The sequence below is a fragment of the Wyeomyia smithii genome, chromosome 1, assembly GCF_029784165.1.
Source record: "Wyeomyia smithii strain HCP4-BCI-WySm-NY-G18 chromosome 1, ASM2978416v1, whole genome shotgun sequence".
NCBI classification, from domain to species: Eukaryota; Metazoa; Arthropoda; class Insecta; order Diptera; family Culicidae; genus Wyeomyia; species Wyeomyia smithii.
In genome coordinates this window covers 74,750,529-74,767,862 of record NC_073694.1, presented here as the reverse complement: position 1 = coordinate 74,767,862, position 17,334 = coordinate 74,750,529, and the positions used below count along the sequence as shown (strand labels likewise).

The window sequence follows — 17,334 nt, the reverse complement described above, 5'->3', positions numbered from 1 at the left end:
CGGAAACCGTTTAGAGAAAGTTCATAATAACCGACTTAAACGATATTATGACTGATTATACGAACTTAAACTATGTTATAAAATAAATGAAATAAAATAGGTTATAGTAGCAAGCACCTAAAGCTGTATGAAAAAGTATACTGAAATAAAATGACGTGAAGAAATATGAATAGTCGCCGAAATTATGGAAAGCCTTTGATGGACAAGTGTCAAAAGGGCGTGACGTTTACTTGGGGAAAGACGTGGTTGAATTTATAGACAAAAAAAAAATGACCTATCGTGTGGGAACACGGAAAACAGAAGTAAATAATACACAGGGAACGTTTTTACATTAAATGCGAATTTAGCATGGGATAGATTGACAGAGTACAGATGACCCCGTTAGTGCGAGGCAGACGTAGGAAAAAATGGCCAATGGCCCGATAAAAGACGGACGGGAAGTAACAATGAGGGCGATTGTAAGGAGTTAAAAGAATTTAGAACAGCATTTGTTTGTTTTTTTTTTGTTTTGTAAAATGCAAATGTTAACATGGGAAAAATATATAGTGAATATGAGAACGGGGTTTGATTAATTAAAAATGGCTAATGGCCCAATGAGAGAAGAAAACCGATTAATGAAGTATTGGAGATGACCTAAATAACGAACGACAATAAAACTAGGAGAGACTTTGGACAAGAAGGCTAAACCTTCCAGACGAGGGGACTACTGGCGTTAAAAGATTCCACCTGTTCCATCCGTCACGACAGCAACAATAAGAACGCGAATATATAGACAAGGCAAATTGAGTACATACATCCCTCTCTACCTAGCAGCTTGATGGGTGAGCACCGATTCATCGATGCTATTCCCATTCATTCTATGTACGACCATTGAAGTGTTCAGTTCGTAGTTCGCGCGATCAAATTTAAATTTAAAGTTAATAAAGATAGTTTGCTAAGTGTTAATCACGTGTATTCCATCGATCGATCAACCGTATACAGTCCACTCTAAACTAATCCGGCCAGGGAATCGTGAACAAACTTTGAGTGTCACGGGTTTCACGTTTCTAACCCACGTCTTATGGTCCATTGATGTGGAACATAAATTGGTCCTTCGAGCCGGATCATAGCACAGTGAATGAAAAGTGACTCAAAGGATCGGTATCCAGTTCATATAAGGTTTCCTTCCAAGAAGGAATCATTCCAAGAACACGTGATAAAACAGCAGATCGAAAAGTACAGCCGTCGCGAAGTACAGTCGTCGCGTGCGCGTCGCGAGGTGAAATTGCGAGTCGATACAAGCGAGAACGTGTTCAAGGACGTTTTGCTGCGCGTGTGCTACGTTGCCGTTTTTGTGTGAAAGAGAGTCTCGATACGAACACTGTGTGAGAAAAGACCATCGAACAAAAAAGTAGTAAAGTGAGAAGTTTCGAAATGCCGCTAGAACATTCACCAGTAAGAAATATGCTAGAAAATCAAAACCAAGTGGACCAACTGCAAGAAGGTCAGAATGTTCCACTTCTGAGTCGAAGCCGAAACAGTAATACTCCAACCGGACAACATTCAAGGTCCAATTCGTCCGCTTCATTTCACGGATTCAATTGGGAGGAGGGAATGGAGCTGGAGTCGATGCGAAAATTGAAGGGCTTGTTCCGGCAAAGAGGACAGATCGAACAGAAGCTAGTGAGGATTCAGTTGACTTTGCAGACGCAGAGTAGTATGACGTTAGCCCAGTTGCAGTGCGCGGAGAAGAAACTAGTTGTAATCTACAGCGAGTTTAGCCACTTCCATAGTGAAATCATGGCCTTGATTCCTGATGAAGCATCGGATGAGCAAGATGAAATTTACTGCACTTTTGAGGATCGTCATACCGAGTTGTCGAATCACATCCAGGAAAGAATCAATGCTGCTACTCAAATGCAAACCGTGAGGTCATCTGTTTCCCCACAGGTTATTATTCAGCAGCAGCCGTTGAAAGCACCTATTCCTACATTTGACGGTAATTATGCTAATTGGCCAAAATTCAAGGCGATTTTCCAAGACCTGATGGCACAGTCCAGGGACTCAGAGTCATTAAAACTGTACCACCTAGACAAAGCATTGATTGGATCCGCAGCAGGTATATTAGATGCAAAAATAATCAACGAGGGTAATTATAAGCAAGCGTGGAAGGTGCTAACAGACCGTTACGAAAACACACGTGTAATCGTTGAGTCACACATTCAAGGATTGCTTACCCTAAGAAAAATGTCTCAAGCAACATTCAAAGAATTGGATGGCTTGCTAACTGAAGCAACCGGTCATGTTGAAGGCCTACGGTACCAAAAACAACAGTTAACGGGTATCTCCGAGCACATCGTGGTGCATCTTATCGTCAGTGCCTTGGATAATTCGACCCGCATGGCTTGGGAACGTATCCAGCAAAGAGGTGTGCTCCCGAAATACGAACAAACAATCTCCTTTCTCAAAACCAGTTGTCAAGTGCTGGGGCAGTGTGAATCGTCGCAAGCTTTCTCCCAACGAACCGCCGTAAAATCAAAGTTTTCACCAGTCAACAACAAAATACCATCGCTCAAGACTAACGCAGTTACTTCAAGTTCCAGCAAGTCTTCAGGTTCCTGCCACTTTTGTGGAGGTTCACATCTTAACTTCCAATGTGAGGAATTCAAGCAGCTGACAGCAACTCAAAGGGCAGAAAAGGTTCGAGCAAAGGGTTTGTGCTTCAACTGCCTCCGGAAGGGACATCAATCCAAACAGTGCACGTCTAACAACACGTGTCGAAAATGCAGCCGCAAACATCACACCATTCTCCACGATGATGCTGAAAGGAACAGCAGTCAGGATTCAAAGGCCGACATTGCCGCGCCAAAGCAACCTGTCGCGAATAATCAACCAACTGTTGTTCAACCTTCTGTTTCGGTGGTGGATAAACCAGTATCCACTACATGCTCAAGCAATCACGTTTCAACATCAAAGACCGTCTTGCTGTTGACTGCTGTCGTTCAAGCCATTGATGAACATAACCAGTCCCACCCTTGTCGAGTCCTACTTGACAGTGGGTCTCAAGTTAACTTTGTCACCGAGAAAATGGCAACCCGCCTCGGTTGTTCTAGAATGCCAGCAAATGTATCAATCACTGGAATCAATGCCCTGAGAAGTCTAGCTCGTGATAAGGTGTTCGTTAAATTCCAATCGAGCTACGGATACTTTCAAGCCAACATCGAGTGTCTGGTTACAACCAAGGTAACTGGAACTATTCCTAACCGAACGATTGATTTCAGGTCCTGGGAACTTCCTGAAGGCATTCTACTCGCCGATCCACATTTCTTCCAGCCAGAAAAGGTTGACATGTTAATCGGGGGAGAATTGTTCTTTGATCTTCTTAAGCCCGATCAAATAAGTCTTGGTGACAATTTACCACAACTTCGAGAAACTCATCTTGGATGGGTGGTAGCTGGAGTAATAAACGAGCCGTACATTTCGAATGCGGCTATTCAACACGTCAACCATGCTTCGATCGATTCCATCGAGGAAATGATGCATCAATTTTGGAAGGTGGAGGAAGTACCAAACGCATCTCCATTTTCATCCGAACAGCTGTCCTGTGAAGCCCATTTCCTGTCGACGTACAAGCGCGATGCAACGGGTAGGTTTGTTGTAAAACTACCGTTTAAAGAAAACCTCAACCGGTTGGATAATTGCCGTTCTTTGGCACTCAAGCGATTCCTTATGTTAGAAAAACGATTGGAGCGTAATCCCGAGCTGAGGCAGCAATACAACGATTTCATAAGGGAGTATGAAGACCTCGGCCATTGCAGAGAAGTTAAGGAAGCTGAGGATCCAGGTAATATGGATACGTACTATCTGCCGCATCATGCAGTATTACGACCGTCAAGCTCAACCACGAAGTGCCGCGTCGTATTCGATGCTAGTGCCAAAATGGACCCATCAAAACTATCGCTCAATGAGGTTCTTCAAGTAGGACCAGTTGTACAGAATGGCATATTCTCTATTACGCTGCGATTCCGTAAGTACGCTTATGCATTTTCAAGCGATATAGAAAAAATGTACCGGCAAGTGTTCGTTGCGCCGGAAGAACGCCGATTCCTCCGATGCTTTTGGAGGTCCGACCCGTCACATCCATTAAGGGTTCTCGAGCTTAATACCGTTACTTACGGAACAGCTTGTGCGCCATACCAAGCAACAAGGTGTTTGGTACAACTTGCCAAGGAAGAAGGTTCCGAGTTTCCCATCGGCTCTCGAATCTTGACTGAGGACTTTTACGTTGACGATGCTCTTTCTGGCGCTAACACGTTGGAAGAAGCTCTCGAAAGCCAACGTCAATTAAAAGAACTGCTAACCAGAGGTGGTTTCCATATTCACAAATGGTGCTCCAATTCGGCAGAGTTTCTAGAGCACATTCCACCAGCCGACCGAGAAAGGAAGGTTCCTTTTCATGAGTACGGAGCAAATGAAGTAATAAAGGTGCTTGGATTGTTGTGGGATCCTGACGGCGACGTCCTCATGATAGCCAATCCGCCGAAATGTTCTTTTCCGGATGATGAGCTAGCCACGAAACGAATGATTTATTCCGAGGTGGCAAAATTGTTCGATCCACTCGGACTGTTTGCACCAGTAATTGTCATGGCCAAACTCTTGGTACAGCAGCTTTGGAAAATATCAGCTGGATGGGACGATCCCATCGACGAAACCATCCGCGAAAATTGGGCTACTCTGCGCGCATCCCTTCCAGACCTTGGACGCATTCACGTTCCAAGGTGTGTTATGTTCCCGAATGCGATTGCATATGAGTTGCATGGTTTTTCCGATGCATCGAACGTGGCGTACGGTGCATGCGTCTACTTGAGAAGTATTTTCACCAATGGATCCGCCAACCTACGTCTTCTATGCAGCAAGTCAAAGGTTGCCCCATTAGACGATGTCTCCATTCCTCGTAAAGAGCTCTGTGCCGCTCAGCTGCTATCGAAATTGATCAGCCAGGTCGTTCCCGCGCTTCGAATGAACTTTCGAGAAGTTGTTCTCTGGTCGGACAGCACCATTGTTCTGGCATGGCTGAAGAAACCGTTAGATCAACTTCAGACGTTCGTAAGGAATCGGATTGCTTTGATACGAAAGGATACTAATGAGTATCGATGGAGTTATGTTTGCTCGGCCAATAATCCCGCCGATATCGTTTCTCGAGGAAAGCTGCCAGAAGATTTAAAACAAAATATTCTCTGGTGGAGCGGTCCAAGGTTCCTGTGTGAAGTAGAATATGACGTTGAAGACACCGAAGAGATTTTGGAGAATCTTCCCGAACTAAAAGTCCACGTCATAACCATGTCAGCTCACGATTCGTTTCCATTCTTCGGAAAATTCAGTTCTTTTCGGAAAATCCAGCGCACCATGTGCTACGTTCTACGGTTTATTCGAAATTGCAAACGGCCAAAGTCTAATCGTGTGAAGCAAGTACATCTTTCCATCGAAGAACTACGTCAAGCATCCGAAGCAATCGTCAAGGCGATTCAACAAGCACATCTTGGGGACGAAATTAAGCGAGTGATTTCCAACCAAACATGCAAGCGTCTTGGTAACCTGCGTCCAGTGTATGAAAACGGTTTACTACGAGTTGGAGGGCGATTAGATCGCTCAGTACTGCCGTTTGCTGCAAAACATCAGTTAATACTTCCCGATAAAGATCCTGTAACGAAAAAACTCATTAGAACTTTGCATATGGAGTATCTTCACGTCGGCCAGGCCGGTTTGATCAGCATCATTCGTCAAAGGTACTGGCTTTTAAATGCTAAATCAACTGTGCGACAAGTAACACGATCGTGCGTTACATGTTTCCGAACAAAACCCGTTGAAACCAAACAGCTAATGGGAAATCTCCCTACCTCGAGAATTGTGCCATCACCACCGTTCGCAGTTACTGGCGTCGATTATGCCGGTCCATTCATGGTGAGGCAAGGTTCTTATCGTCCGAAGCTTGTTAAGTCCTACGTCGCAGTTTACGTATGTATGGCGACAAAGGCTGTACATTTAGAGATTGTGTCCGACTTAACAACGGATGCCTTCTTGGCGTCTTTGAAACGGTTCATTAGTCGGAGAGGAATGGTGCAGCAAATTCACTCTGACAATGCGACCAACTTTCATGGAGCAAGCAACCAACTGCACGAGTTGTACCGACAGTTTCAGAATCAACAAGAGGTGAAGAAAATCCAGCAGTTTTGTGAAGTACGCGAGATACAGTGGCATTTCATCCCACCAGACGCACCAGAGTTCGGTGGTCTCTGGGAAGCGGCGGTCAAGGCGATGAAAACTCACCTGAAGCGAGTCGTAGGGAATGCAAACCTCACTTACGGAGAAATGGCAACCATTCTAGCCGAAATAGAAGCCATTTTAAATTCTCGTCCGTTGTTCAGTTTGTCCAACGATCCTGCCGATCCACAGGTAATAACACCAGCTCATTACCTCATAGGTCGACCGTTGTCTGCACCAGCTGAGCCATCTTTAGAAGACACCAAGGTGAACCGACTCGATAGATGGCAACACCTCCAGCTCATGCGTGAGCATTTTTGGCGAGCGTGGTCAAGGGACTACCTTAATTCTCTCCAACCACGTAAGAAGCATACCAGAGCAACGTCGAACGTTCGACCTGGCATGGTCGTTCTTCTCCACGATAAGACGCAACCTCCGCTCAGCTGGAAACTGGGCAGAATCACCGGAGTGTATCCTGGTGACGACGGCTTAGTGCGAGCCATTGACGTATTTTCCAACGGAGCAACATACCGTCGTCCAATCAACAAGGTCTCGATAATTCCAATCGAGGACAACGTCTGCTCTGCCCCGGTCCTTTGTTGATACGAAGTTTCAACCCGGGGGGAGAATGTTCCATCCGTCACGACAGCAACAATAAGAACGCGAATACATAGACAAGGCAAATTGAGTACATACATCCCTCTCTACCTAGCAGCTTGATGGGTGAGCACCGATTCATCGATGCTATTCCCATTCATTCTATGTACGACCATTGAAGTGTTCAGTTCGTAGTTCGCGCGATCAAATTTAAATTTAAAGTTAATAAAGATAGTTTGCTAAGTGTTAATCACGTGTATTCCATCGATCGATCAACCGTATACAGTCCACTCTAAACTAATCCGGCCAGGGAATCGTGAACAAACTTTGAGTGTCACGGGTTTCACGTTTCTAACCCACGTCTTATGGTCCATTGATGTGGAACACCACCTATCTATTGTAAGTTAAGATCGGGCGAGTGGAAACAACGGGCTTGACTACCCGGAACGATTGAGATGAATGCGTATCAGGTGAACGGACAAGGGAGTAGTCAACCCAGTATGAATGGAAGTGCGAAATTTTTCTTTTATTTCCTAACCTTCTTATCTTTCAGGAATCACTAGCAACAGGTAGACGCACCTTCGAAGGGTAGGGGGAGAGGTAGATGCAGGCAACTGCATTTTCGGCGAAGTGTAAGTAGAACGTAAGTATGACGGACTTAGACAGCAGTATCGTAATTAAAGTGGCCTAAAGAGTTTTTGTAAATTGGATAAAATAATTGTAAATCCGATAAAAGAAAAAGCTGCTATGAGAAAGAGAAATGTTTTAATGAAAAGGATAAGAGCCACGACGGGCAACAGAGGTTGACAAAGAAGAAAAAAAACGCACAAGAATTAAAAAAAGATTTTTTTTTGTAAATCGGATTGAGTTCAAGTGAAAAAAAAAAAATAATTGTGAAGTAAAAATTCGTTGAGAATGAATAATGTAAACGTTGATTAACCAATAGCATCCTATATAATCAAGAGAAAAATATATTGTACACTTTAGTAGGAAAAGAAAAATTATGTTAACCGAAGAAAAAGAAAAACGGGCATAGTGTTTAAGTAGAAGATTAGAAGAAATAATAGAACATAAGAGCCCGTACGCGTGTGGAATTAATTTTAAACAGCAAATGGAAAAAATTAACGAAAAAAAAAATTTATGAAAGAATGGCAAAAAAATAAATGCACCACTTGCTAAGTAGGGCAGCTAGCATCTAAGAATTGACAACGAGACGAGTTCCCGATCATCGAAGACGACTGAGGTTAATACAACGGCTGCTGAGATGGGGCATACCATGATGCCCAGTACAGCGCGAAAAGGAAAGCAGATGGTTGCGAGAGGAGTTGAACGGCGGGTGTCTATGGTGAAAGATGGAGTGAACAATCCAACCAGCCGTAGCTACGATTTGGCAGACTTAGTACCTGTTCGCATCCTGAACAATAACAGCACACACAAGAGCGTTTCACTGTTGGGGCATTTTGTAAGCCTATCGCGTGACGATTACGCGATCGTTGTGTTGGAAAAGACGGCCTTCACTGAGAGGCATATTGTGAGGCAGCAAAGATATTTGGTGGGAGAAACTGCCCAAGATTATCAAACCGTGACATTGCCTCATATACAAAAGGATCAGCTAAGCTTAGAGTGGCTTTACAATATACTAGAGCATTGGAAAGAGAAGGATCGCATAGTTTTTGAGGATCCGTCAGAGGAAATTGGCTTCATATTGTTGCCGGATTTAGAATGGGATGGTAAAACATTGGAACAACTTTATCTACTCGCTTTAGTGCGCCAGCGAGGTATCAAGTCATTGCGGGATCTAAACGCTACTCATTTACCATTGATGAAAAATATTCAAACACGTGGCATTGAAGCAATTAAAACACGTTACGGAATTAACGCTGATCAATTACGAATCTACATTCACTATCAACCCACATTTTACCACCTACACGTGCATTTCACATACCTGAAGCACGACCCACCGGGTATTTATTGCGAGAAAAGTCACCTTCTAACATCGGTTATTGGGAATGTCGAACTGCTACCAGACCATTACCGGAAAGTGACACTCTCTTGCGTTTTAAGTGAAACTGATAAATTGAACGTCAAATTTGAGGCAGCAAAGAGCGAACTGAATGAACCAGATGACACCACAACCAACCGATGAGAACCTCTACTGCCAGACGCACCCTCCCGTTTCAAACCCCCTGCAACCCTGCGCTTGAACACGACAGCTAAACAGCAGATATCTTCACGACGCAGCGCATCAGGCGAGCAAGCAATTGTTAATTTTAAATAAGGAAAATGTCATGTATGATAATGTAAACTCAAACGGTGCTACAGTTTTGATAAACAAAATTTCATTGGCCAGAGGAAAAAAAAGCATATTATAAAAAACAACGGTGTATATAGTTGTATAAAAACGCGAGAATAATTGTAATAAAAAAGAAAAAAACACACCTATCGGCCGTCAGGACGGACCATGTGACCATTGTCTCTTCTAGATAATGGCCAACTAGGCGGGGTGGCAGATGTGACGTCACACCCTGCGAAGAACCCAATGCTCCGTCACGAGCCTTATAATAAAAGTTCAATTTTGTTCCCAGGAGGGCATAGCCTTCTGCTATGCTTTAGTCAGGCGAAACATTTTGTTCCCTTGACAGAGGACCGCGAACGGCTCTGTCAACAATCTATGTATCAACAGATTATGCAATAGGTGACAAAGAACTTCGCGCAGCCTTCTGCTGTGCCACAGGCAAACAAACTCGACCAAAATAAACAAGTTTTGTGTTGTAAACAAAACGCCGCCTGTACTTCAGCAGTACTAGATTAGGTTAAGAGATTAGTAAGGTAAACAGAGAGTGGAGAAAGTCTCTCTCTCTGAGTTACCGGTAGGGTATGTTTAAGTAGTGATGTACGAAAATAAAGTCAGTTAGTCCACATTAATCTTGTGGTTTGATTCCGCGCCAAATGCGCGTACAGGGATACTTAGTAGAAGAATTCCCTGGTAGGTTATACCCTACAGTAGTACACTCTTTGACCAATGGTCAAATATTTGGCGTTTTTCCGAAAAAAAGTTTGATCGTCAGTGTAATGGTCAAACTTATTTGACATCAAACACTCTTGTCAAATATTTTGTTACTGTTTGACCAAACATGTTTAGCGTGTTTGTCAAACAGTGTAATGACGTTCGTTGAGTATTCTAGTCAAATTTTTTTCAGTGATTGTTGTTTGCCCGAGTTTGTCTCTCATGAAAATTGGGAAGTGACAAACAGACAAATTTTTTCTTGGTAAACGTCAAAGCAAGGCAGTTTTAACGCGTCCAACACTCCTAGATTGTTTTTCTGTAATCTACCTACAGCTCCTGGAATTTTGTTTGTATCTATTCTGATTGTAGCTCGATGGCACAAAGGTGAGTTGATAATATTGTATTCCAAGATTTTTCGTTGCTTTTTCAAAGCCTCCTCGAGTGACAACCAAAACATGTTACGATTTTTCAAATCGTGTTGAAACTCACGGAATACATAAAAAAACATTCGAAAAAATCAAGAACATTTGCTAAAATTCTTGTCTTTTAGCATTTTCTATGGTTATACACTCCTGGAAGAACCAAATGCAGTATGACTTTGGTGAATTTCCTTTAAAATCACAATGATTCTTCTCGAGAATATTTGATAATTTCACTAGTTCCTACTCCTTATTCAGTTATATTTCTCTGCCATTTTACGCATAATTTTCACAGCGTTCATCAAAGTTATTCTAGAACAAGGAACAATATCCTCTATATTTTTTAAATCATGTCTACAGGAAAACCGAATGCATGACTATCAATCATGGTGAGCATCAGATCAATGTGAACTGTTCTCCAAAAACTAAGCGGCTACTGGAAGTAGGTGAGTATTTTATAAAACTACGGGAAGGGGTATTGTTGCGATTCAACCTATAATCGTTACAATTTACGGAAAGTTTTTTGATGAAGTTGCTTTTATATATTTTTCAGACTCAACATGGCGAGCCAAACTAACTGCTGCCGCAATGGACGACTGCGGAGAAGCAGTCCTTCAAGAGATTTCCGAATTTGCTACGGAAATGGAGGAACACCTGGAGGAACATACTTTACAACCCTTGGAAGTTTTGTGTGATGTTAGCAACGAAGTTGCGGATGGTAAAGCTAACACCTTTTACTCTTTCTAGTTTAATGAAATACTTCAAATATCAAGGATACGGAACATCAACAAAAAAATCCTTCTCTGCCAACATATTAAATACATAAATAACGTGTAATTTAATCTTCTCTTTTTTAGAACCAGCATACAAGAAAAGGAGACGACTGAAGGTTGACATTACCTGGGATGAGCAGAATATAGCTAACCTCAAATCAGCCGTCGAGGGCTACGAATGTTTGTGGAACGCTGGCAATGTATTCTACAAAAATCGGGTTAAGCGAGATGCTGCGTGGCAAGAGATTGCTGAAAACGTTTTTCACCAAAAATATAATACTGCACAACTGAACGCAAAGTGGACGAATCTCCGGATACAATTTAAGTCTTACCATTCTAAGGATAAAAAAGGAGACAAATCAGGCCAAGCTGCCCTGCCGAAAACTTATTGGAAACATTACGGACAGATGCTTTTCGTGTCGGCTGCCGAAGAGAATTATACACTGGAAACGGAATCGAATCTGGTGAGTTGAACAGCAAAATAAAATGAGAGTAGTCATGATCAGTGGAAAATAATCCAGGGAACTGATTATTGGGTAAATTTGGATCTAGCGCTCGATAGAAATATTTTAGAGAAAAACTTTTTTCTAGAAAATTGTTACATACGATGAAGCATTTATTTTCATGATATCAAAATTAGGATGACCAAAATTTCCGATGAAATAAAAAATCTAACTTTTTTTATGTTTGTAGAAAGAAATTAATTTTATCCTACAATGATGTAAATGGTTCCGGTAATGTTAGGCAACTTTGTGAAAGAAAAATTTGTTGGTCTTAAAAAAAACCCATTTTGCTACTATTTTACTAAACCGCAATAGGTCAATAATCATGAAAAAAAACGCCATTTTCACCCCATTTTTTTTTCTTTGAATTTTAACAAATTTTCATTCAATTTCATATAACATATGACTCTTATGCGAATATTGGCAGTACAGTACCAACAAATGAGCCAATAATAAGTTTTTTTTTTATTTTAGGATACGGATCTCGAAAATGTTTCCGACCAGCAGATCACACCCAAGACACTAAAAAAAGTGAATTACACAAACCACCTCAAGCGAGGAAACGAGATCAGTAGCACTGGCTGGAATGACAGCCGCACTAGACAGAATGGCAAGTGTGGACAGTTTCCAAACATTTGGGAACTTTGTTGCAGAAGAATTGAGAAAAATTTCTAACGAAAAGGACGCAAACAAGGTTCAACGAAAGCTAACGAGAAATTTGATGGATTACTTAGATGAGTTAGAGCAGGAGTAATTTTGTTTCGTTTATTGCTATTATGCATTTTTCGACTGATTTGCATACCTTTGTTACTAGTGTACTTTCGTTATCAGTATAATAAACATAATAGTCGAAAATAATGTTCGTTTGTTCATATGACGAGAAAACTATTGGCGTAACTACGTGGGAGCTAGGGGGGTCTATAGCCCTTCTAGGATTTGCCTAGAGTTGATCACACCATTACTAATTTTGCTTCTCAAAATTGAACAGTTGGCGAGAATTGGACTTACCATATGACAGCGGGTGTAAGGGGAGACTGGAGAGGAGAAGCCCAAGACCGAGTTTTGTGGAGACGTATTCTGGATTCGGTACAGGATCTCAACGATCTGTCACCATAAAAGTAAAGTAAGTAACGCGGTGCATTTGCCCAATTTTCAGTGTACTAAGTGCCATTATGATTGCAGGAGACAATCTGATCACTGAATTTTTCAAAGTATACACTATAACAGAAGGAGGCTCCGTCGTTGTACTTACCAGTTGACTCAGGCATCGTGAACAAAGACTGATTTTATATTATTTGAATTATTTTATATTATTTGAAGGTATATATTTACAGAAAAAATAAGTTTAGTTTCAACTCGTTTATAAGCACTCTCGTTATTTTCAAAAATACACTTAGTTTGAAATTAATAGTTATGTATTTCCAAAGATACACGCAGTTTGAAATATGTATGGAAAAGATAAGACTAGAAGACTACTTCAAATTTTCGAATATAGCCAATCTACATCACCCTCGTTCATAAAATACTGCGCTAGTTCATCTCGTATTTCCTTAGCAGTGTTACTGACGTACTGGCCGCTGTCCCTTATGGAAAAGAATCCTTCCGATTCTACAGAATCTTTTCGCCATTCTCCTGGTATAATAACTCCGTCATCGTTAGACCGATCGAATGAACCTGGTGGTGCATAAACTGTACTTTTATGTTGAATAAGACAATTATGCAGCGCGCAGCATGCCAAAACTACACTTCTGGTTTTTCTCTGCATTCAAATGAACAGGTTTTCGAAGCACTCGAAATCGAGCTGCCATTATTCCAAAAACGTTCTCAATTATTCGGCGAGCACGAGACAACCGGTAGTTAAAGATGCGATGCAGACCAGTTAGCTGTGTTCCAGGATATGGTTTCAGCAAATTCGCATTCATTGCAAACGCGTCGTCACCTATCAGGAAGTACGGAACTGGAGTAATTCTGTTCTTTAGTGACTCCGGAATGGGAATTCCAAGTTTGTTTACACTCAGCGCCTGTGCAAAACTACAACGTTTGAAAACTCCACCATCGGAAATTCTTCCATTACGTCCGACATCTGTGTAAACCAATTTATACTCAGCATCAGCTATTGCGAGAAGTACTATGCTGTGTGTGCCCTTGTAGTTATAAAATATGCTTCCTGAGTTCGGGGGTGCCACCATGACAACAAGCTTACCGTCGACAGCCCCAAGAATATTAGGAAAATTCCAGTTATCATCAAACTAGTTGAAATGGCTTTCCATTCTCTTTCAGTGGACGGTACCTGCGAAATAAAAAATTAAATAGATTTCAATCAAACCTAGTTAAGTTACAACTACACGTTCTACGCCCACTCAAGCCTATCCACCAAATATTTCCAAAACTTGAGCTCCTTCCAGATAAACGACAGTTAGTGGAATTGTAAGAGGAAATTTTCAGTGACAAACTCTAATCCAATGCCCGATCAATGGATAAAATGGTGTTAGCCGTTCTAACGAAATTAACCCTTAAATGCGCATTGTTGTTTTAAAACTACATTGCGAATAACGTTTCAAATCAGTTTTCCTAAGAAATAAAATTCGTATAAACAGCCATCAAGGTTTTAATAAAGAAATCAAAGCATAGATAACTGCTCCAATCTATTATATTTGTACAAAAAATTAAAATACATTCATTTTGAAACATTATTCCCATTTTTTTCTGAAATAACGCTGCGCGTTTAAGGGTTAAGGAATTTAAACATGCCATACAAATTATCGCAACATTTCGCACTATGTATCTAGGCTATGTATACTGTGGCCTTGAAAAACCAACAGCGGAGATAAGTCACTTCAGATACTGCACATTCGAGGAACGTTTGTGTATATAAACTTGAAAATAAAATAAAATTTTGATAAACAAAAAACTTAAACCTCGGATAATAAAACCCAGCAGCCTCCAAAAGTGTCCTGCGAGTTCTGAAAAATTTCAGAGGTTTCAAGAAGAAATCAGAAGTTTCGAAAACCCTTATCTTTTAATAAATACGGAGAAAATAGCTGACGAAACCGTCACGTACTTTGGTTAAAAAATACGCTGGAGTCGCTTTTAACGCGGGTTGGTTTTACTCGTTATTTTTAACAGGATATTTTTACAATAACGCGGATTATTTTTACTCGATCCGGAAGATTATTTGTACGCGGTATCAAATTAGTTTGATATGAGTATAGCTTATTTAATCTTTTAAATGCGGTACAACCAACCGCGTAAAAAAACCTCTCTGTATTTTAACAAAATAGACGAACTTACCTTCATATACAAAGGCTTCAATACTTTCCATATTGCATCCAGTACTTTAGGAATAATACGTGAGATGGTAGTCTCCGGAATTCTGAAAAGGTACCTAAGCGACATGAAGCTATCTCCTGTGGCCAAAAACCGTAGTGTTAAGGCCAACCTCTCGCCTGCGGGAATAGAATTGCGCATATAAGTGCCCTGCTTGCTGATGAGAGGTCCAACCAACTTTAAAACGTAATCGAAATCTTTTTTGGACATCCGGATAAAGTTTTTGTATAATCGTGGAGACTCTGTCAGTAGTTCCGACAGTAGCTTCACGTAGAATCCATCTGTTGCACGTTTTGTTATCCACTCGCTCAACCAGACACTGCGACGTGCCCGTATTCTTTTGATTGGGCCTTCTTCCTCCTCGAGAGCAATTGATGCCGCCGATAAAACAACGGCCACGGATGCATACGATTCTTTCGACAACGACATTTTACAATCAACCGAGAAATCAACAAGCGAACTTTTAAACTCGAACTTATCTGCACACACCAAAATCTGAAAAGAATTTTCAGCAAAATAAAATACTGAAAAAAATCAGTAAAAAATATTCTTGCTGATTATCAGCATTCAGAATCCTGTTTACCGGAAATCAGCAAATTGCTGGTAATTGCTGAATTTCTGGCAACTCCATCCGTCAAACTGTCAGAACAATCGCCATTTTGTGCGTAAAAAGTTAACAAAACTATAGAAAAATAAAAATGAGCTTATAAGCGTATGTAGCATGGATGTGAAATTTAAAAAAGCATTGCATGCGCTAAAATAGAATAATTGGGATATAAAAAAAATGTTTGATAAGTTAATTTTCAGTCTTTTCTAGGAATTTGGGAATATCGGCAATATACTGTAATGCAATTTCTGTTACCAATTAGTGGAAGGTTGTGTCGATGGGCTACAAAGACATTTGAAAGTTCATACTGATAATTCAGATTCAAAATCAGATAACTTTAAAATAAATATTCGCAATGTAAAACATTTGTTTTAATAAAATAACAAAAAACAAAAGAACGTTCTGTGTGTTTTCTAACTTTTGCTGAGATACATCAGCAAAATCATGTCAAATGCTCAAATGCTGAACAGGCAGCAATTTATTCAAACAACTGATTTTCAGCAAAATGGTGTCAAAAATTTGACGTTTCGATTTGCTGATCGTTTCAGCGAGAAAGATATCATAGCTGATTTTTCAGCATGTAGAATATCAGCAAAATTTTGCTGGTTTCCAGCAATAAAAATTTAGTGTGTAGATATCCAACTCAACCAACAAATATGTGGCGCCCCTCCGAGTATGATGACGATTGGGTGAACCACATAGAGATAAGTGACTTCTCACCTACGCACACTAGTAAACGTGTACACCCGTGTAAAGTTGCTTTTGTTTCCTCTAAACTGTAAATCATCGCATCTTCTTGCTTCGACTTTTATCACTTTTTACCATTTTTGGTCGATTATGTTCAGCAGCTTCTTCCGATTTCTGATCACGAATGAAAACGTTTATCCAAAAACAAGTTTAAAAAACATAATGAGTGTTCAACTGAATATTTGTCCTGCTGCTAAAAACATAGCATTGCAAACAAAACAGCTATTTGTAAATATTTTCCTCAACTAATGGCACTAACACATTCGTACGTAAAAAGGTCTATTTCATGCGCACACACAGAAAAATATCAAGGTAATTGCTATCTTTTAGGCTGTGTCAGATTTATGCGGTGTTTTTAACAGACTAATATATAGAGATAAGTGACTTTTCACCTACGCACACTAGTAAACGCGTAAAGTTGCTTTTGTTCTTCCAAACTGAAAATCATCGCATCTCGTTGCTTCGACTTTTATCACTTTTTACCATTTTAGGTCGATAATGTTCAGCAGCTTCTTCCGATTTCTGATCACGAATGAAAAAAATTATTCAGGAACAAGTTTAAAACATGTAATGGGTGTTCTACTGAATATTTGTCTAGCTGCTAAAAACACAGCATTGCAAACAAAACAGCTATTTGTAAATATTTTCCTCAACTAGTTGCACTAACACATACGTACGTAAAAGGGTCTATATGATCTAGATATTGTGCATTTAATTAAAAATGATCAAAAAGTCGCTGATAAACTGGCAGTCAGGCTCACTTCCGATGCTTATTTTTGTTGTTCTCACAACACTGCAACCAACCAAAAACAAATACATTGAGTCATTCCCGCAGTTAGCAATGGGCGATCTTTGAACAAAAATCGATTCTCCTGCATCGATTAATCAAAATCAATAAAATCGATTCATAACAAAATCGAGCCTGAAAAATCGATTTTACAAAAAATCGATTTTTGTTCGGTACGCAAGAAACAATTTGGAAGCTGTTATGAGAGCAAATGTGGCCAAAAGCAGTGTTGAAGCAATCGATGCTGAATAAACAACACGTTGAACTATTTGTTGAACAAACATTGCAGCAATCTTTGTTCATGTACTTATTCAACAGTGAAAC

The 17,334-nt window shown here is 40.5% G+C and overlaps 4 protein-coding genes across 5 annotated transcripts; 3 read left to right on the top strand and 1 right to left on the bottom strand.

Moving 5' to 3' along the window:
• Window positions 1–1,413: 1,413 nt before the first annotated feature.
• LOC129716831 (uncharacterized) lies at window positions 1,414–6,843 on the top strand. The gene has a single exon (XM_055666669.1). The coding sequence runs from the start codon at window positions 1,414–1,416 to the stop codon at window positions 6,841–6,843; it is 5,430 nt and encodes a 1,809-aa protein (XP_055522644.1).
• Window positions 6,844–8,116: 1,273 nt separating this feature from the next.
• LOC129716830 (m7GpppX diphosphatase-like) lies at window positions 8,117–8,986 on the top strand. Its single transcript, XM_055666668.1, has one exon. The coding sequence runs from the start codon at window positions 8,117–8,119 to the stop codon at window positions 8,984–8,986; it is 870 nt and encodes a 289-aa protein (XP_055522643.1).
• Window positions 8,987–10,051: 1,065 nt separating this feature from the next.
• Window positions 10,052–12,386, top strand: LOC129717584 (uncharacterized). 2 transcript variants are annotated; one of them, XM_055667598.1, is made up of 5 exons: window positions 10,052–10,231; window positions 10,627–10,712; window positions 10,820–10,984; window positions 11,124–11,503; window positions 12,017–12,386. In XM_055667598.1, the coding sequence occupies exons 1-5, from the start codon at window positions 10,221–10,223 to the stop codon at window positions 12,215–12,217; spliced, it is 843 nt and encodes a 280-aa protein (XP_055523573.1). In that variant the 5' UTR covers window positions 10,052–10,220; the 3' UTR covers window positions 12,218–12,386. The 2 variants fall into 2 exon arrangements, with proteins under 2 accessions (XP_055523573.1, XP_055523572.1); XM_055667597.1 differs by having other exon boundaries at window positions 10,799–10,984.
• Window positions 12,387–12,965: 579 nt separating this feature from the next.
• On the bottom strand, window positions 12,966–16,019 carry LOC129717141 (uncharacterized). The gene is made up of 2 exons (XM_055666986.1): window positions 14,834–16,019; window positions 12,966–13,832 (listed from the first exon to the last, which is right to left on the bottom strand). The coding sequence occupies exons 1-2, from the start codon at window positions 15,296–15,298 to the stop codon at window positions 13,671–13,673; spliced, it is 627 nt and encodes a 208-aa protein (XP_055522961.1). The 5' UTR covers window positions 15,299–16,019; the 3' UTR covers window positions 12,966–13,670.
• Window positions 16,020–17,334: the final 1,315 nt, after the last annotated feature.